Here is a 21,032-nt window from a genome sequence, read left to right as displayed (position 1 = left end):
AGCTCGGTGGTACAGGAGCATGAGGGAACTTTTGGGGTGATGAAATATTCTGTATCTTGATTGTGGGGCTGTTTGCAGAAGTCTTTGCATTTGTGAAGAGTCATTCAACTGTATACTTAATTTTTTTTAAATAAAGTAAACTTTATATAAATTATATTTCACTAATGCTGATTTTTTTTTTAAACTGAACTTTTTTTTTTTTTAAAGATTTATTGATTGATTGATTGATACAAAGCACTGGGTACAGTCAGAAGTGCGGGAGGGTGAGAGAATTCACCAGAGCCAGAGCGGGGAGCAGAGCAGGCAGAAGGACCGAAGTACACTGCTGAGGGGAGCAGCGGGGCGGCAGGAGAGGTCTGCGCGCCATGTGGGACCCTCTTCCGGTGGCCGGGGAGCAGCCAGGGATTGAACCGGCGCTGCAGAGGCTGCGGGCAGCTTTGCAACCCAGCGCTCAACCGCTGCACCACCGGGGAGGCCCCTAATGCTGATTTTTAAAGGTAAAAAAATGAAGGACAAAGACAGTAAGTGCTTTTAGACTACCAAGAAGGGGCAAAGCGATTTAGAGTTTTGTTCCTTACTTAAAATTAAAATTTTGTGATTCCTTCATTTATGAGGTTGGAGGTGTAGAAGGTGGACAGACACATTTCAGGGAATTTGGTCTAACAGACTCAGCGAATACCCTTTCCCCTACAATCAAACTCTGCGTCCTTCAACTAGCTGCTTAGCCTACCTGAGCCTAAGTTTGCTTATCTGTGTAATACTTTTGCATTTAAAATATAATAAAAGAGGGGCTTTCCCGGTGGCGCAGCGGTTGAGCGCTGGGTTGCGAAGATGCCCGAAGCCTCTGCAGAGCCGGTTCGATCCCTGGCTACTCCACCGGAGGAGGGTCCCACATGGCGCCCAGACCTCTCCTGCCGCCTGCTGCTCCCCTCAGCAGTGTACTTCGGTCCTCTGCCTGCTCTGCTGCCCACTCTGGCTCTGGTGAATTCTCTCACCCTCCCGTGCTTCTGACTGTACCCAGTGCTTGTATAAATAAATGAATGATAAATAAATAAATAAATAAATCTTTAAAAAAATAAAAAATAAAATATAATAAAAGAGAGCACATTTGTGTTTAATGGATCCATATCTGAGATAAGTACATTGAAGTGTCTCCCAGTACCTGGTATGTAATTTGACACCTGTTTCTGTGTTGACATTTTGTTATGTTGAGGCATAGCTCGGAAACTTCAATGCACTTTGGAAAGTAGAACAAATTTTTAATCTTGTCTGAAAAAATGCCTTTTGGAAGAAAAAAAATAAAAAACTTTGCCACTGGGCCTATGTTGTCTGCTTAAAAGATCTGCTACTGAAAGCATGTGAGAGTGTTATAACATCAGAGAAAGTTCTGGCTTCCTGACCTATGTAGCATCTGGAAGGAACATTTAATTGCAACTCCATACCCTCTGCACAGTGACTTTTATGGGTTTCCATCCCCGGCCTGTTTAAAGGAAGGGTCAATACCCCTACTGGTTAGTTGGAAATTCTTCACTGACACATACCGACTTGGTGATTTGTTGGCCATTTTTTCCATCTAGCAGGCAGCTGTGGGTAATGTTTAACTAGAAAAAGAGAGGTGAAATTATGCAAGACATGTTTACAATGTGAAGGGGGTCCCCCCATTGGCCACACTGGGGGTGGCCAGAGTATATATGGGTTTCCTTGCATTTGACTAGTAAAACAGGTGTGTCAACCACCCCCCACAGGCTCTCAGCTTGCTGAGACTTTTGGAAGCAGTTTGAAAGCAACAGCACCTGCTAACAGGACACACAGAGTGTTGTTTCTATATCCTGAATTCACTGGGATGAGAGGAATGTTCTTTCAGCCCCCATGGCCCCTGCCTTCCAGGCATGTCTGCCCAGCAGGACCAGGGGATGCATTGAAAGATTGGTTCTTTCCTAGCTCTGCTCTGGCGTCCATCTCTGACAGTACCATTCTAAATGCCTTCTTTGTGAAGATTATAGTCTTTGAAGTCTGCTATTCCTTCAAATCTGTCAGTTAAAAAAAAAAAAACTTGCTTGTAGTTGGATGTTTTTGACTGTGACAAAAACATAGTTCAAAATGGCCTAGCAGGCGGCCTGCTAAGGGGGAAACAGGAAAGTTATTGGCACACCTTACTGAAAAGTCCAGGCATGTCAGCTTGGCTGGAACCAGAGGTCCCAACAAATGACCTTCCATCTCTTGGTTCTTTGCTTGGGGCTGCATGGTAGTGGCGGCAGGGATTGTGGGCTGAGAGTTCAGAGGCCCAGGGGAAGCATGCTTATGTGAAGTCATAGGAGCAGGAGTCCGGAAAGCGTGTGCAGTTCTGCCCAGGCCTGTCCCTGCGGCTTGGGACTTGAGACCACCTGCAAGACCTTGGGCTAAAATCATTCTGCTCACATCACATGGATTGTGAGTGGGAAGAAGTAAAAGTGGGGGTGCTGGCACATAAGGTAAGGGCGCTTGGCAAGCAAAATCAATGGAACCTGCCACAGTCCTTTTTCTGCTTCTTAATTATTTCCAGGCACATTGGCTTTCAGTGTTTGAGTCAAGGTCTCCCCGTGCCCCACTGCACTGTGGACAATCTCCTCCTCTGCTGCACTCCCTCCCAGGTATCTCAGCATATTGGGCATTGCTCTCCTTATGCTATTGTTAAAGGCCACTTGCTTGCTGGCTTTTACCTGGGTAGCAGTTCTGGCACCTAATTGCTGAGTGTGGAAGAGCAGAGTGGGTGGCACAAAGTCAAATAAAGTCCAGTTCTGCATATCTGTCAACAGTCAACAGCAGGGCTAATCACTACTCACTTTTCTATATTCCTAGTATGTGCACTTCAGAGTTACGTGCTTCTGGAGGTTAGCACCAATCTGTGACTGGGGGAGACCTGGGTGGCAAGGGGTGTCACCAGAGCGAGATTCTACCCCAAGCCAAGATAGCACAGAGCGCTCAGCCAGTGTGGTCTCAGAGTCCTCCTCACAGGGCAGGCTGCTGAGTCAGAACTTCCCTTCCAGTGATTCAAATTCTGGCTGGGGGATTTAAATGAAGAACTCCAGAAGTTACAGCAAGAAGGACGTCAGAGACTAGCTAACAAGGTGCTTCCTTTCCTTAATCCGACAGGCACGCTTACACTGTGCAAGGGCTGGAATTGCTTGGGGGTGGGAGGGAGGAATTAAGAAAACAAATCAGAGCCTCCCTGGTGGTGCAAGGGGTTAAGACACAACCTATGAAGCAGTCCACAGCCACTGCACATGAGTTCAAGCCCAGGCCAGGGAGCTACCCACATGGCAAAACAGACCTCTCGTATCTCACCCGCTTCTCCCCTCAGCACTGTATTTTGTCAGTCTGCCTGTTCTGTTCCCTGCTTTGTCCTGGTGAATCCTCTCACCCTTCCGTGAATCTGGCCTGTATCACTGTTCTTGTATAAATAAATAAAATAAATATTAAAAAAAAAACAAATCGATGACAATGCCTTTGGTTTACAGAGGGCCATTTTCCAAAAAAAAAAAAAAGGAAAAATGAGTTATTAAGAAATATTTCATTTGTACCAATAGAAGAAATAAGAAAAAAATAATAAATAGCTATTATTGATGGGGTGGGGGAATGGTGTGCTGGGAGCTAAGATGAAAGACACAGAATCAGTAAGCCATGGGGCATGTGGGAAGGGAAACTCACAGCAGCCTTGCAGCCCTGAGTGGATAACTTGCTCGTGGCTTCTGTCACAGTTCATTGAATTGGAGACATTTGCAGATTGTAAGACATGCCATTATTTTATGCATCATTAAGAAAGAGAACATTCATTGGCCTCCCCAGTGGCGCAGCTGTTGAGCTCTGGGCTGTGAAGCTGCCCTCAGCCTCTGCAGCGCCGGTTCGATCCCCGGCCACTGACAAGGGTCCCACATGGTGCGCAGAGATCTCCTGCTGCGCCTGCTGCTCCCCTCAGCAGTGTATTTCGTCAGTCTGTCTGTTCTGCTCCCTGCTCTGGCTTTGGTGAATCCTCTCACCCTCCTGCGCTTCTGACTGTACCCAGTGCTTGTATAAATAAATAAATCTTTAAAAAAAAAAGAAAGAGAACATTCAGCCCATTAACTGATACACCATTGATCAATGACCACGATCAAAGTCACAGCATGTCGTAGAACTCCCAAAAGAGAGTAAGAACAGTAACTACAGGTCAGGCCAGGGAGGCCTGGGGGAGGGCAGGCCAGTGACTCAAATGGGAGGGGTGATTTGTGTCACACAAGTGTTTGTTCCAGGCACTGCAAGGGAGGCTGGAGACAGGCTACCTGAATAATCAGCAATACAAATACATTCTTCCAGAATGTAGGTCCTTGTTGCTTTTTTCCTGCCAGTGGAATCCTCTTTCTCAATCTGTCCATGAAATTCTCAAATACATAATTATTGATTATAGGAATGATGCTTTTCAGACCAATCAGCGGTACAAAAATATTTGGAGGTGACTAAAAATAACATCCACAACAGTGTCAAATTTTTCTAAATCAGAGCAAAAGATGAACATGGAAGCCGATTTGTAATTTCCAGAAGTTTTAGTGCTGAAACAGTTTGCTCTAAAAAGAAAAAAATGTAATTAGAAAGATGTTGGAATCAGACTAACCTGGGTTAGAATCTAAACTGCAATCTTCAAGTAAGAGTCTCTAAGTCCTGGTGGTGTTGCGGGTTGAGCGCAGCTCTGTGAAGCAGTCCACAGCCTCTGTGGTGTGGGTTTGATTCCCAGCTGGCCAGGGAGATTCCCACATGGCGTGGCAGACCTCTCCTGTCTCACCTGCTGCTCCCCTCAGCAGTGCATTTCAGTAGATCTGCCTCCTCTGCTCCCCACTCTGTCTCTGGTGAATCCTCTTACCCTCCCGCGCCTCAGGCCTGTACCCCAGCTCTTGTATAATAATAAATAAACCTTAAAAAAAAAAAAAAGAGTCTCTAAGCAGTGTTAATGACTCCGGGAATAATGAGGGCAGTAATAGTTTCCAGAAACAGCTGGAGGGCTCCCTACTTCCTATCTGTGTTTTGCAATATGGGAGGTATCAAGTCACCTCTGATGAGGGGACCACTTTAACTTGATTTTATTCATTGTTTGTTTGATTTGAAGATATACCAACTTACTTAAACTAAAATGATAATTATAGAATTTCAAGGTTAGAGAAGAACTTACTTTTTTTTTAAAAAAGATTTACTTATTTGTTTGTTTAAAATTTATTTATTTATACAAGACTGGGGTACAGGCTAGATGCGCGGGAGGGTGAGAGGAGTCACCAGAGACAGAGCAGGGAACAGAACAGGCAGACTGACAAAGTACACTGCTGAGGGGAGCAGCAGGAGAATCAGGAAAGGTCTGCTTCACCATGTGGGTAGCTCCCTGGCCGGGGATCAAAGTCATGCTGCAGTGGCTGGTGATAGCTTGATCGTGCTGACTTTAACTCCTGTGCTTCCAATGAGACCTTAAGAGGTGCTTTGACTTGTAATTCTAACTGAATTGACACTCCAGAGACTGACTTTTCACTCATAACTTTGAGGACGTTAGGAATTGTTGTAGCTATTGCATATATTACCTATTAATGTAATAAACTAATGTATATAATTTATTTAATAAATTCATGTGTATAATTTATTTCAATGTAATCAGTTACACTGAAAAAGGAAAAGGAAAAGGAAAAAGCCACCAGAAAATCCTACACAATGAGCCAGACCAGGAAATTGTGCCTTTGTACATCTGCTTCTATGTTAACATCAAATCAAACAACTAGCTGAGTACAAATTTGCAAGGTAGGAAAGTTATACAGTTTTCAGTAATTAAATTACTTGTTTGCATTTTTTATTATACTGGGTATGCACTGGCAGTGATTATTTTTTTTAGAAAGCTAATTTTAAAAAGTCACAATATTTGTCATCTGAGTGTTCAAGCAGAAACAAGAAAATTTGAGACATTCCTTCAGAAGAAAATCCTTGCCAATGATTACCCTGTATCATGGCCAAAAAACATCTGAATCTTTTCTGTTTAGGATGGATAATTCAGATCTTTTCTTTGGTTTCTCTTGCAAAAACCCTGCTTTATCCCAAGTTGCTATTAGATCACTTCCTCTTAGCATACCCCCAGCATGTAGGAGAACCTGTGAATGAAGCTGCCAGAGGCTAACAGCATTACTCAGAGGACATTTGCTATGGAAACTATGTTTGGAAAGTATCAAATGTCTGAATTTCTTTTCCTGGGCATCCTAGAGTTGACAGTATTTATTTATAACTAGGAAGATTCTAAAACTGGCCACTTATCAGCACAGAAAAGTAACTTCCATATTTCTGCTACAAATTTATTTCCTTCTTTCTGTTAGCACAAGTAGATTCTGCATAGGCCACCGAGATACTGGATGTATGTCATATGACCCAGCAATTCCACATCTATGTATACCTCTGAAGGATACAAAAATTCGAAAGGAAACCGGCACTCCTATGTTTGCTATAGCACTATTTACAATAGCCAAGATATGGAAACAACTTAAATGCCTAAAAATACAGGAGTAGATCAAGAAGATGCAATTATTCAGCATCAAAAACAATACATTCAGGTCATTTGCAGCAACATGGATAGAGCTAGAAGAGTTTATGCTCAGTGAAATAAGTCCAAAGGTAAAAGAAAAATATTGGCTGGTTTCACTTTTAGGAGGAATATAGGAAACCAAGCAAAAGATTAAAAAAAAAAAGACAAAACTTGCAGGCAAACTATAGATCTGAGGCATACAGCAAGGGAGGGAGCGAAAGGGGTCAAAATAGGGGAGGGAAGAGCATAGGGGACTATGATGATGGTTCACGGGTAATGTGGTGGTGGGAGATTTAGGGGGACTACACTGAGGGGAGAAATCAAACATTGTACAAAATGAACAACAATGTGTAAGAAAATAAAAAAGTTTAATCAATTAAAAAAAAGATTGTGTTTAGAGCAATTATGTTCGTTTAAAGCAAAGTTCTCTTGTGTGACATTTTCTTTTTACATATTATTATTGCTAGTATCATTATTTTTGTTGTAATAGAACTTAAATATTAAAATTTTTGTATTTCAAATGAATAAAAATTACTATCATTTATAATATCTTATGATATATTGCCTTGGGCCTCCCTGGTGGCACAAGGGGTTGACGCAACCCATGAAGCTGTCCGCAGTCTCTGCAGCACGAGTTCCATTCCTGGCCAGGGAGCTACCCACATGGTGCAGCAGACCCCGCTGCTCCCCTCAGCAGTGTATTTCAGTCAATCTACCTGTTCTGTTCTCCACTCTGTCTCTGGCGAATCCTCTCACCCCCCACACTTCTGGCCTGTACCCCAGTTCTCGTATGCATAAATAAAATCTTTAAAAAAATTAAAAATAAATAAAGGAAACTGCCTTTAGATGGCAGCTTACATTTCGGGACTTCAAGCTAAGACATAACTAGAAGAGTTTCTACTGTGGAAGATGAAGACTGCTTAAATTGAATGTGGGGTGTGAAGAGGAGGATCAGTGGTTTTTCTCTTTGCTTAATTGCTGTAACGCTGTCCTTCCAGGGGCTGAGGGAGTCTCATGTTTTCTTTGACATCATTAGGCCCCACAGCTCTTATAGGACAACTTTGACACCGTATGAATTCTACCATTTTACTAATACTGATACGGCTCTGGGGTCCACCACTCATTACAACTATTAACTTCTCTCATATTAACTCTGGTTACAAATTTTACAAAGGGGGGTGCTTCTAAGTAGTTAGGTCTATATTCTAAGGCTGTATATTCAGTGTTCATAAACTGTCCAAGCCCATAGTGGCTGCCATCTTGCGTCACTGTCCCTTGAAGACTGGCTGAAATTTTCTTTATAAATTGAACCTTTAGGGCCTCCCTGGTGGTGCAGCGGGTTGAGCACAGTGCTGTGACTGTCCACAGCCTCTGCAGTGCCGGTTTGATTCCCGGACAGCCAGGGAGAAATGCACATGGCGCGGCAGACCTCTCCTGTCTCGCCCGCTGCTCCCCTCAGGAGTGCTTTCGGTCCGTCTGCCTGTTCTGTTCCCTGATCTGTCTCTGGCGAATTCTTTCACCCTCCGGCACCTCTCGCCTGTACCCCAGTTCTTATATAAGTAAATAAATCTTATTGCGCCTCCAATTTCTAATATATACTGGAGAACACCAAATTATAAAACTATTTGCCCATAATTATTGCTTTAAGGTATACTTAATTATAACTACGTGAAATTTCACAAGCTAAAAACTCATGATTCATTTCATTGGTTTGTTCTACTGCTGGTGATCTGAAATTCTTTGGCAAATATATTTTTCAACAATAATTATCCAAAGGATTTTATTAAGCATCCAGTTGCTCAAGTCATTGCATAGAGACAATTTCTGCCCTCTACTTGTTGAGAAATTGATGTTCTGTGTGTGTGTAAATGATGCTTCGCAAAGAGGTCTTTTAAAAACATGTTAACATTAGGGGATAAATTCCTTTAACAATTTTGCATTTTTGCCACCTCTAAGTGAAGTGAGTTGAATGTAGGATTTAAATACCTGGGATCTATCGCCACCTAGTGTTTTGTTGTTTTGTTATTTCAAATGTGAGCATGAAAGAATGGAACTCTTGCTTGCTCCTTCCCTCCCATGCACTGCCCCAGTGTTCAATTTGTCAATGTTGATCTGTAATCTGATTGTACTTCATCTTCTGAAATGTCTTTTCACACAGATAGGTACTGTCAAATACTGACACGAATCCCCCAACATGATTGTGAGTAAATGTCTCACTGGGAAGTTATTTGTACGATATTAGCTCCATCATGGTCTTTGCCCTTTAGCAAGTCATTCATTACATTGTACTCTCAGCTGAAAATGGGTGGAAGTGATATAAATCCACGTAAATGGCTTTCAAAATATGGAAATTTCTTTTGCACTTGTATGGAGGGTCTGAAAAACACTGCTGAACTGTAGTTTGAGACTGTAAAATATATCTGCTGCAAAATTGTGTGGGTTATGGAGATCTCACTTCTTGAACTTTTAACAGCATGGCAATATATAAAATATATTCATATGTTAGTGGTCATTAGAATGACTTCAGCACCATGTAAGGGGTGCTTTAAAAAAAAATCTTTTATTTATGCATACAAGAACTGGGGTGTAGGCCAGAGGTGTAGTAGGTGAGAGAATTCACCAGAGGCAGAGTGGGGAGCAGAATAGGCTGATCTACTGAAATACACTGCTGAGGGGAGCAGGGGGAGAATCAGGAGAGGTCTGCTGTGCCATGTGGGTATCTCCCTGGCTGGGGATTGAACTCATGCTGCAGTGGCTGGTGATAGCTTGATAGCGCTGACTTTAACCCCTGTGCCTCCAGTGAGGCCTTGAGGTGCTTTAACTTATAATTCTAACTGAATTGACTTCATAAGAAACATGAAGTTTACAGCAAAAGCTAATTCCCAAAGCCACTTAGTGTTGATTTTTAAAAATATTTTATTAAGATAACATTGGTTTACAACTCTGTATGATTCACAAATGAGATCCCACCTCTTCATGTATATGCTGCCGCACCCTCCAAGGCACCCATCATGGACAGCGGCAACCCTAGTCCTTTGGACTCTCCCACCTTTCCACCCTGTTCCCTACCCTCCCTTTCAGCTGTCTCACTTCTGCAGCTCAATATTTAGTTTGTTTTCCTTTTGTGTGCTCTCTTATATTCCACCTATAAATGAAATCATCCAGTATTTGTCTTTCTTATTTCACTTAGTATCTTCCACTCCAGTTCCATCCATGTTGTATAAATGGCAAGATTTCATCTTTTTTGCCCGTCAAATTATTTTTTTTTAAGGTTTATTTATTTATGTATACAAGAACTGGGGTACAGGCCAGAGGTGCAGGGGGTGAGAGAATTCACCAGAGACAGAGTGGGGAGCAGGAGGACTGAGTGAAATACACTGCTGAGGGAAGCAGCGGGTGAGGCAGGCGAGGTCTGCCGCACCATCTGGGTAGCTCCCTGGCTGGCTGGGGATCAAACTCAAGCTGCAGAGGCTGTGGACAGCTTCAGTGCTGCACTCAACCCCTTGCGCCACCAGGGAGGCCCAAATTATTTATTTTAAAAACATCCTTGGTTGTTTTTTCACAATATAGGATTGCGCGGGGGTATAGCTCAGTGGTAGAGCATTTGACTGCACAATATAGGATTTCTCCCCACAGATGTGACCACCACTGTCCTCCACCATAGTCCATCGTTCTCTCCTCCTTCCTCCCTACCCTGTCCGCCTCTCACCTGTTTCCTCCTCTTCCCCTCATCCTCCCTCAGTGTTGATAATGAGGGAGGTTCTTTTCATTGAGAAATTTGCCATCTTGGCCCTGAACTCACAAAAAAACTCAAAAAACTTTACAACTGACAAGCCATCAAATTGCTGTGTGGCAGGGCAAGTCAGGGTATTTAGCTTCTATATTTGTCAAGACTTCATGGCACTGATGATGGCTAAGTCCATAACAAATAAAGCATACCAGTGACATTACTGGTTCAGTAACACATAAGTGGTTCATATATTTTTTGCTAAGTACTACTGATACTACTACTACATTGAATAAACACCTCATATTTTCACAAATTGCAAATGGGTCTTGCTAAACCTTTTTGTGTTTCAACATAAACACCATCACTAGTGGCATATTGTGGAAGATACCACTTCAGCTTGTACTGAACTAATTTCTTCTCAATTTTGAAAATATTTTTTATAGTAGAGCTACACAGATTACATAGAAACTAATTCTTCAGCCACTTGTAGGGGGATAAACCATATTGGTTACCCTAGAATGAGGTTTTCAGAACAATGGACTTCCAGTGTGAGTACCAGAAAGGTTCTGGGCAAGCTGAACGAGCTGATTATTCTAACACATCAAACTTGGCATTGACTTCCTGAAAAATCAACTAAGCAATGTTTAATAACACATTAACTCATCAAGGATCAAGAAAAAAATTGAAACTCATTCGCCTTGTTTATTTCCTGCATAGCCTCTCTTCTATATTGTTGCCTCTTGGTATATGCAGGGGATTGGGCCTGGGGCCATCATGGATACCAAAATCTGCTGCTCAAGTCTTTTAATAAAGCAGTATGGCATTTGCATATAACCTATACACACTCTCCCATAGACTTTAGATCATCTCTTTTTTTTTTTTTAAACATTTATTTATTTGCACAGGAACTGGGGTATAGGCCAGAGGCATGGGAGGGTGAGAGAATTCACCAGAGTGGGGAGAACAGGTAGATGACCGAAAACACTGCAGGTGAGACAAGAGAGGTCTGCCGCACCATGTGGGGATCTCCCCGGCTGGCCAGGAATTGAACTCGCGCTGCAGAGGCTGCGTACAGCTTCACAGCACTGCGCTCAACCCACAACGCCACTGGGAAGGCCCCATCTCTAGATTTTTATATCTAATACAATGTAAATGCTATGTAAATTGTTCTTACTCTCTATTGTCTAGGGAATAAGAAAAATTTTGTATTCCTTCAATACAGATCCAACCATTTTTTTCCTAGTACATATATTTGGTTGGTTGCATCCGTGGATGCAGGATGCAAGGACATAGATTAGAATGTAATAGCAGGGGGTCTCCCCGGTAGCGCAGCGGTTGAGCGCTGGGTTGCGAAGCACCGGAGGAGGGTCCCACATGGTGCGCAGACCTCTCCTGCGGCCCACTGCTCCCCTCAGCAGTGTACTTCGGTCCTTCTGCCTGCTCTGCTCCCCGCTCTGGCTCTGGTGAATTCTCTCACCCTCCCGCGCTTCTGACTGTATCCAGTGTTTGTATAAACAAATAAATAAATCTTTAAAAAAAAAAAAAAAAGAATGTAATAGCAGGGCCTCCCCGGTGGCGCAGCGGTTGAGCGCTGGGTTGCGAAGCTGCCTGCAGCCTCTGCAGCCAGTTTGATCCCCGGCTGCTCCCCGGCCACCGGAGGAGGGTCCCACATGGTGAGCAGACCTCTCCTGCCGCCCGCTGCTCCCCTCAGCAGTGTACTTCGCTCCTTCTGCCTGCTCTGCTCCCCGCTCTGGCTCTGGTGAATTCTCTCACCCTCCCGCGCTTCTGACTGTACCCAGTGCATGTATAAACCAACCAACCAAACAAATAATAAATAAATAAATAAGACATGCCTCTAGAAAAAAGAATGTAATAGCAACATTCTTATACTTTTACATTAGTATTTTTATCTTCCATTTTTTAAAAAATGTATTTTTATGTAGCTGTGGTCATACTGACTGTTCAACTTTTAATTGTACCCTCTATTCACCTTGTTTGCTCCATATTACTACTAACATTTCCTTTTATTGGCTGAGGTGATTCCAGCCTGATTTTTCCCCTTGAAAATCTGAAAATCAAACATGTACTACTTTCAATTCTCTTAAAATCTGCTTCACAGAAAAATTCTTTGTCAACTCTATTCCTCATAAAATATCCACTGCCATGATATACTAAAGATGAAATCACCTCACAGCTCCAGGTCCATTAAAAAAATCTACACATTAATGATGGCACTATGCTGAAGTAGGGTGGGTGGGCAGATGGTAGGCAAGGGAGGGGAACATTCAGCTCATCTTAATATATATATTTTGCCCCTCCAGAAGACAAAACAGAACTGTATTGATAAACTTACCTGAAGCTTTCCCAAATGGGGAAACCAAAGGTACAGCAGATCCATAAAGTTCAAAATGGGTTGAGGGGCAATTCTGTTATTCATTCAACAAATAGTGAGCATATTTGGCATTAGGTAATTTTAGAGGTAAAACGTACTCTTCATACACTTAAATTCCACTTCGTATCAGAACACATAGCCCAGTACGTTGTATTAAAAGACTTAACAAATACTGAATGAAAAAGTATTTGGTGGCAATAAGTATTTTTAATCAATCTAAATTAGCTAGTATAAAACTACATTTTGAGGTTGAAAAGTGAATAGCTGAGAAGGCAAAAACCTATCGTACAAGGTACCTAAGTCCCATTTGCATACCAGTAAGTTGTGTGGGTGTTTATTTACTATTCACTGAATATTGAAATACAATTCCACATCAATGGAATAATTACTGACACAAAATGGTAGCTATTCATCCATAGCAACCTCACATTAACAAGTTGAACATTGGTAGAAATGGTCACAGACACATAAATCCGTGTTAATATTTATACTAGCTTCTCACTCTCCGTGTAACTTCGTTTCAACCACCTGATATTCAAGTCTAACCCGCCTGTGTTAAATGTGTACAGTCTAAAACAGAGAATCATGTGTTGGTCAGGCAAGGTTTTATTTAACAAAGGCTGTATCTAGAGCTTAAACCCATAATCAATGGTGACCCTTCTATCCAGGTGGAGTAACTAAAGACAGCTATGAAATAGGCAAAGAAAAGCAGAAGGCACCAGGATGAAGAGGCAGCTTGAGTTTGGCTACTGCAAGCTGGTGTGCACCCTCTATTTCAGCAAGGGCAGTTACTGACTGGAGTCCTTACTGACTTGAACCAATAGTTTTTCTTTCAAAGTATCTATCAAAGTTTCATTCCACTCTATCCAACTAAAATACAAAAAATCGTAATAAAACCATGTTTTCTACAAGAAATATCATACATAATACTTTCAGAATCACTGATTGTTTTTTCTTCGCCTCTTTTTCTTAGAACGTGTTGGTGTTTGCGTTTCTGGTGTTTCTTCTTTTACAGCACCTAGGGGCTGCTTGAAAACTATTTCATCATCTTTATCATCATCATTCATTTTAGCCACTTCAGATTTTCGTTTCTCCAAAAATGTTGGAGTACAAACTGGTGTGGGGCCCTGGATTCAACAAATGAGAGATTATAAGATATTAGGAACAACTTTACACTACTGCCTCCCAAAGTACATCCTCTCTTTTTACACAAGCTGGACCATGTTATTTTAGGTCTGTTTCCATCTTTCAGTGATACATTACACACAGTGGAGACGAAGTGCTCGTCAAACTTAACATGAAGATTCACAATCATTCGCAATATAATATGTTCCATTATAGAGCATTAGGTAGAAAACTCAAACCTTACATTTATAAAAATACTAGCCTCATTTCTTCCTCACTCAGTCACTTTGCTGAAAGGGTAAAAATTTCAACAGGGGCACAGTAATTTTGCTAAACTCACATCTGCTAAACCACCAGTAAGGGTTTACGAAAAATCACCAGATTAAATATGAAATTTTAACAAAGTAACAATAGCAGAAATTACTTTTCTTTTTTCAAATTATAATACCATTTCAAGAATGTTGAGCACAATTTTACCTGGCTATCCACAGTCTTCTCAGGAGTGTTGGGAGTGTCCAAAACTTCTTCTGTCTTCTTAGGTAAAACCTTCAATAAATTTTAGAAGATGTTATCAATCTGCTACTTAACAGCTACAATAATCTTGAATATATTTTCCCATTTACCTTTCCTTAACATTTGGCATGTAATATGAGAAAAATTTTACCTGGCTCTTTGTAGTTCTCTTACGACGACGAGGCTTTGAAGCATCTGCTTCCTTTTTATGTAAAATCTTAGATAAACACAAAGAAGTTATTAACTGTTATTAATTTGGCAGTCACAAATTATTAATTTTTAAACTTACCTTTAGACTCTAGACACACTATCAGTAAATCCTCCTAAATGACACACCACTTAAAAAGCAAAATCCACAAATACACTATTTGTGTATAATTGAGTTATGTACAGCCTTGACATTTACTGATAGCATGTAATAAACTGACCATCATAATTCTGGTATGACACCTTCAATAGTAATCTAAAGACATTATAGTTTTTGTTAAACAGTGGTTTAACACCAATAATTTTTAAAAAATCATAAAAGTTTTGCTAACCAGCTAATCCCTTTCAGGAATTTTCTTTCTGTACAATGGAGATAATAGGATCTTCTCTGACAAACTGAGGAAAAACCAACAATTCAGTGTGTCAAAAATTTAGTCAAACCTAGTATGTGACAAGCATTGGGTTGGATCCCTTATATATACTGGGCTGTCGGAAAAGGTGGTGACACATTTTTTCTTTGAAAAACAGAAAAAGGGCCTCCTTGGTGGTACAGGGTTAAAGACAGCACTATCAAGCTATTGCCAGCCACTGCAGCTCGAGTTTGATCCCCTGCCGTCCAGGGAGCTACCCACATGGTGCAGTAGACCTTTCCTGTCTCGCCCGCTGCTCCCCTCAGCAGTGTATTTCAGTCAATCTGCCTGTTCTGCTCCCCACTGTTTCTGGTGAATCCTCTCACCCCCAGGAACTTTGGCTTACACCCCAGTTCTTATTTATTTTTTTAAAATTTATTTATTTATGCATATAAGAGCTGGGGTACAGGCAGAGATGCGGGGGGTGGGGTGGGGTGAGAGGATTCACCAGAGACAGAGTGGGGAGCTGAACAGGCAGACTGACTGAAATACACTGCTGAGGGGAGCAGCGGGCGAGACAAGAGAGGTCTGCTTCGCCATGTGGGTTGCTCCTGCGCCGGCCAGGGATCGAACTCATGACACCTCTGCAGATTGCTTCACAGATCGAACTCATGACACCTCTGCAGATTGCTTCACAGAGTGGTGCTTAACCCCTTAGCCACTAGGGAGGCCTCATACCCCAGTTCTTGTATGCATAAATCAATCTTATTTAAAAAAAAGAAAAAACAGAAAAAAATGTGTCAGGACTTTTCCAACAACCCAATAAAATATACATGTTACAAATAATGTGGCAGAAAACCCACCACCAAGAAAACATTTAATGAAGGAATACTTACCAATGAAGGAAAATCATAATCAATTCCTTTTTTAGCTAATCTCTTCCTGAGTAACTGTTCTTTTTTTTTAAATCGTTCCTCCATCCGTAGCTTTTGAAGAAGTGTCCGATTCTGATTATACCGTTTCACTGCTGGAAATGATGGGGGTCGAAATGGGATGTTCCAATCTTTAAAAAGCTCTCCATGTACTTGTTCAGGAGGTATAAAGTTACCTATATATAACAAAAACAACAAAAAGTTTCAACCAAGTGGGAAGATTTTAATGTTAACTTCAGAATTTCCCCAGCGTCACTTAACGTATCATACTCAAGATGTATTCCATTTACATCATGACACCTGAAAGAATAAAGCTGATCCCCAAAGTAAAATTATAGTCAATTAACAGTCAATTATAGTCAATTAACAGTCAAGAAGTGACTGTTAATACCTACTATGTGCTCAAAAAATTCCAGGAGCAGGTGATAAGTGAACAAAATAAGCACAGAGGACAGGCTTGGTGGCATCAAGTCTCTGGGGGTCCTGCAGCTAAAAGGATCCCTACTTATACCGGGTTATCTCCAAGAGCAGACAGACCACCTTCCAGCTCATGTCCTCCAGGCAGCTACTGGTCTAAGGCAGCTTACTGCTTATCTGCATCTGTCTGCCCTAGGGTCTTTTCTGATTATGGAAACATATCTGACTCATATACAAAGGTAAAAACCCTAGAACCAACCTTCAAGCTATGATGGACTGAAATTTGGTAGACAGATGCCGCAGGTTTCCTTGCCAAGTAGCTGGAATAATTCTGTCTCCCACTATTACCTAGTAGCAAGGAAACCAGTTGCCTAAGCACTAACTTGCTTACCAACAAACTCATACTGACTTCCTCCCCCACCCCGTCTTACTTCTCCACTCCCTGTAAGTTATTTCCCTGGGATTACCTCCAAAATAAACTACTTCCACAAAAAGATAAAAAATTTGAAGATGTTAAAGCTAATCTCACTCATCAGAGCTTAGAACTCTGTGTTAATCTTTCAAAAATCAGACACAGCACAGCCTAGGTCTTACAGGGCTAGGGCGGTTCCCTGGCAAGGCATACTTCACCTACTCCTCCTGGCAAAAACTGTTTTTAATGTGTAAATGAACCCATGACTCCAGTGAAGCTACTGGGATTCTCTCTCACAGCAACAGAACTAGAGATCTCCACGGACAACTCATCAGCTGCTTAAGCAGATGTGTGTGACTCAGCACCTGGGATGGTCGCATCTATCACAGACACAGAAAGGCCTGATATTTAACTATCTCTGGAGGACCCTGGGTTCCTGATAGGGACGGCCTGGGAATACAAAGTTGGCAGCTCTAGCTTCTGCCAAATGAACTTTTTTTTTTTTTAAATTTTTTTTTTAAATGATATTTTTTTTTTTTTTTTAAGATTTATTTATTTATACAAGCACTGGGTACAGTCAGAAGCGCGGGAGGGTGAGAGAATTCACCAGAGCCCGAGCGGGGAGCAGAGCAGGCAGAAGGACCGAAGTACACTGCTGAGGGGAGCAGCGGGCGGCAGGAGAGGTCTGCACACCATGTGGGACCCTCCTCCGGTGGCCGGGGAGCAGCCGGGGATCGAACCGGTGCTGCAGAGGCTGCGGCCAACTTCGCAACCCTGCACTCAACCGCTGCGCCACCGGGGAGGCCCCCAAATGAACTCTTAACAGCACTTTCCCTTCAATTTCTGCTCCTTCATCTCTTGCCATTCTCAGTTCTTTATAGGCAAACGCCGTTAGTGACCTTGACTTATGCAGTTGCTATCCCCCTCAGCAGCAATGGTTTCAACCTCCACTCCTGTTTCCTTTACCTGGCTCACTGTTTAATCTTCAGGTTTCTCTTTAAATGATACTTCCTCAGGGAACCCTTCCACATACCATTAAGGATGGCTTAACTAATTCCATCTCAGCACAAAAACTGCTCTCTCTCTGAAAGATTTAAAAATTCCAATTAGACTCTGTCTGGAAAATGCTCTTAAATCTTTGTACCACGCCTTAAGAGAATCATCCTTGAGATGAAATAGCGTGTCCCAGTAACTAAGTAATCAGTCTTTCATTCCCTGGCTGTCCCTCAGCAGTAGGCATCTATGCAATCCTATAGAAAAGAACAGTACTTACATTTTAAGAGTCTTTCGCCAAAAAGGTAGTTGTTCATTGTTTTTGCAACTATTTTGGCAACATCTTCAGATTCAAATTCCACAAAGGCATAGCCTTTGCTGTTTCCAGTCTGCAATGGAAAATCCACCACAAAAAAAGTAGAATAATTAAATTCTATTGTGCCTCTCAGTGCCAAATATTAGCACCACTATTGAATAACATTATGATACCTTAAATCCACCTTCAACTCACAGTATGGGGAACTGTTATGGGAAAAGAAAAGATCTGTACATGCCACTGGATTTGAGGTATTCCTGGTGTTTTAATTACATAATACCTTACATTTAATGAAAACATTAAGTTGCATAATGATTATGTAATTAACACAGATTTAAAACAAATATCATTGTAGGCAAGCAAGGACATGAAAAGGGTCCAAAAAGCTCCTCAAATGTACCTATCATTTCTTTTTTAAAAAATCTCATTTTTTAAAAGATTTATTTTTATTTATGCATATAAGAACTGGGGTACAGGGCAGAGGTGCAGGGGGTGAGAGGATTCACCAGAGACAGAGTGGGGAGGAGAACAGGCGGATTTACTGAAATTCACTACTGAGGGGAGGAGCGGGCGAGACAGGAGAGATCTGCTGTTTCATATGTGGGTCAGCTTCTTGGCTGGGATCAAACTCGTGCTGAGGTGGCTGGCGATAGCTTGACAGCGCTGAGACTTAACCTCTATGCCACCAGGGAGGCCTATCATTTATTTCTTAAGGAACAAAATATGAATAACGGTGAGTGGTAGACACCTGAGTAGTCATGAAATCATTCTCTAGTATACTTCCGGTTTTCTGAAATGTTTCACCCATATAATAAAGCAACCAATATAAATAGACAAATGGAAAAAAAGGGGGAGCAATACAAAGAAAATGTTACTTGGTTAAGACAGAATACCAGAAGCTTCAAAATTTAAAATTCCCGTTAATGTTGAAATGTCACTTTATTTTTTTTAAAGATTTATTTATGCATACAAAAACTGTGGTATAGGCCAGAGGTGTATGGGGTGAGAGGATTCACCACAGACAGAGTGGGAAACAGAACAGAGGATCTACTGAAATACACTGCTGAAAAGAGGAGTGGGTGTGTCAGGAGAGGTCTGCTGCGCCATGTGGGTTGTTCCCTGGCTGGGGATTGAACTCATGGTGCAGAAACTTCGGATTGCTTCATAGTGCTGTGTCTTTACCCCTTGCGCCACCAGGGAAGCCCTGAAATGTCACTTTAACAATAGCAGTAGGTTTGGTAACAAGCAGATGATGGCTGCACACTCTTATCCTCTTACATGCCAAATCAAATGTAAAATTTAACTTGGCTCTATTAAAACTTAAGTAGGGAAGGGGAAAAGTTGTGTCAAGAAAAAAAGACTGTAGGGCCTCCCTGGTGGCGCGGGGGTGGGGGGTGGGGTTAAGCACCGCACTATGAAGCAGTCCACAGCCTCTGCAACATGAATTCAATCCCCGGCCGGCCAGGGAGCTACCCACATGGCGAGGCAAACCTCTCCTGTCTTGCCTGCTGCCCCCCTCAGCAGTGTATTTCAGTCAGTCTGCCTGTTCTGTTCCCTACTCTGTCTCTGGTGGATCCTCTCACCCCTGCATCTTTGGCCTGCATCCCAGCTCTTGTGTGCATAAATAAATAAATCTTTAAAAAAAGAAAAAAGACTGTAGCAATGACTATGGTTTACAACCTATAGAAGTGCATGTGCCTGGGAAGAAAATAAAGTACACCACCCCTCTAATTCTGACCTTTGTTTATTAGGAGGTATATATATTTACTGTATGACACTGGGCTCTGTTCAAAGAACTTTATATTAATGCTATTTTACAAACCAGAAAACCGCAGCACTGAGAGGTTATATCACTTATGCAAGGTCAAACAACCAGTAATCTCAGTCAGGTATTAAACCGGGGTTCCAGTGTCCTCATTTGTAACTGTTTACTATAGAAACTTTTGCTAGTATAAGGATGCCTACACCAGAGGTTTAAGGATTTGAGGCAATTAAAAAAAAAAAGCTAACATTTACAGTGATACCGATTATACACCTGTGGGTGATTCAAGGTTTTAAACCTCACCCACACCCCCCTTTCTGGAGTGAAATGTGATCAGCAATAACAGATAAATAAGCCATTAATTTTTAAAAAATGAAACAAACCTTACCTTTTTACTTCTGGACAGTTTGTATCTTGTAACAGTGCCAAACTGGGAGAAATATGCTTGGATCTGGGTCTCATAAAGCGCTGGAGGTAAGTGGCCCACAAAGATTACTCCAGGAGTCAGTTTTTCTTTTTCCTGTCGCTAGACACATGAAGACGAGGTGAATTTTTTTAAAATAAAAATAACCACATTACAAGAAGACTTGAAAAACTCCTCTCTCTCAGTGCAAGACAAAAGATCAAGAACCCGCTCCCTATTTCCAGTTAGCACAGTTCACTAAAAATGCAGCTGCTTAATGCCCATCTCCCCAGGGGGACAAAGGCCGGGCAGCAGACTGTCTTCGTGCCCGCAGATGTGAGTGTCCAGTAACGACACAATTCCCCACAAACGTCCCCCCAATGCTGCACGCCGACCCCCTTCACGCGCAGGGACTCACCCAACAGTCCCCTGCCCCAGGGCGGGCCCCGCTGTCCCCACCGTCACTTACACTCCCGGGCCACGGGAGGCGAAGGGAGCACAGCAGACACTGTCTTTTAAAACCCTCAGGAACACCTCGGGCAGGTCTCCCGAGCCGCCGGCAGCGGGGCGTGAGCGCTCACCTGGGGTTCAGGGCGGTGTGCGAGCCCCTCTCCTGCCTCGCGCACCCCCCCCCCCGACACTCCGCCTGTCGCGCACGAGGACCCCGAGGCCGGCGGGCCGGCCGGGTGTGAGCGGGCCCCGGGCGGGCCGGCGGGCGGCGAGGGCTGGAGGGGACCCCGCGGCCGGGCCCAGCCCACGGCCACCCCACTCACCTGGGCGGCGCGCCGGCGTCGGCGCACCTGGGCCACGTCCTTCTGAAACTTGGCATCCTGCTGCGGGTTCAGGGACAGGAGCGGCTTGGCAGGGCCAGAGAAGACCGCCATGCCGACAGCCGGTGACGCCACGCGGCCCGCCCGGAAG

General features: G+C 42.7%; 1 protein-coding gene and 1 pseudogene across 1 annotated transcript; both read right to left on the bottom strand.

Annotated features, from left to right (window-relative positions):
* Nucleotides 1-7,427: 7,427 nt before the first annotated feature.
* On the bottom strand, nt 7,428-9,569 carry LOC119255093 (ubiquitin-conjugating enzyme E2 variant 1-like; annotated as a pseudogene).
* Nucleotides 9,570-12,070: 2,501 nt separating this feature from the next.
* Nucleotides 12,071-21,032, bottom strand: NIFK (nucleolar protein interacting with the FHA domain of MKI67). The gene is made up of 7 exons (XM_037523197.2): nt 20,885-21,032; nt 20,097-20,234; nt 17,911-18,019; nt 15,773-15,984; nt 14,471-14,536; nt 14,284-14,352; nt 12,071-13,808 (listed from the first exon to the last, which is right to left on the bottom strand). Exons 1-7 carry the CDS (start codon nt 20,993-20,995, stop codon nt 13,620-13,622), a joined length of 894 nt encoding a protein of 297 aa, XP_037379094.1. The 5' UTR covers nt 20,996-21,032; the 3' UTR covers nt 12,071-13,619.

The sequence above is a fragment of the Talpa occidentalis genome, unplaced genomic scaffold (genome assembly GCF_014898055.3).
Source record: "Talpa occidentalis isolate TD23 unplaced genomic scaffold, MPIMG_talOcc4v2.1 talOcc4.3, whole genome shotgun sequence".
Classification (NCBI taxonomy): domain Eukaryota; kingdom Metazoa; phylum Chordata; class Mammalia; order Eulipotyphla; family Talpidae; genus Talpa; species Talpa occidentalis.
This window is presented reverse-complemented; position numbering and strand designations above follow the sequence as displayed.

Bases quoted from the DNA above. Each gene is read 5' to 3' on its own strand.
- NIFK (XM_037523197.2), bottom strand. From the start codon at position 20,995: ATGGCGGTCTTCTCTGGCCCTGCCAAGCCGCTCCTGTCCCTGAACCCG. The intron at 18,020-20,096 runs GTAAGGTTTGTT...TTTCCATTGCAG, and splicing joins AACTGTCCAGAAGTAAAAAG to ACTGGAAACAGCAAAGGCTA. The intron at 13,809-14,283 runs GTAAAATTGTGC...TGTTGAATCCAG, and splicing joins AGAAGACTGTGGATAGCCAG to GGCCCCACACCAGTTTGTAC.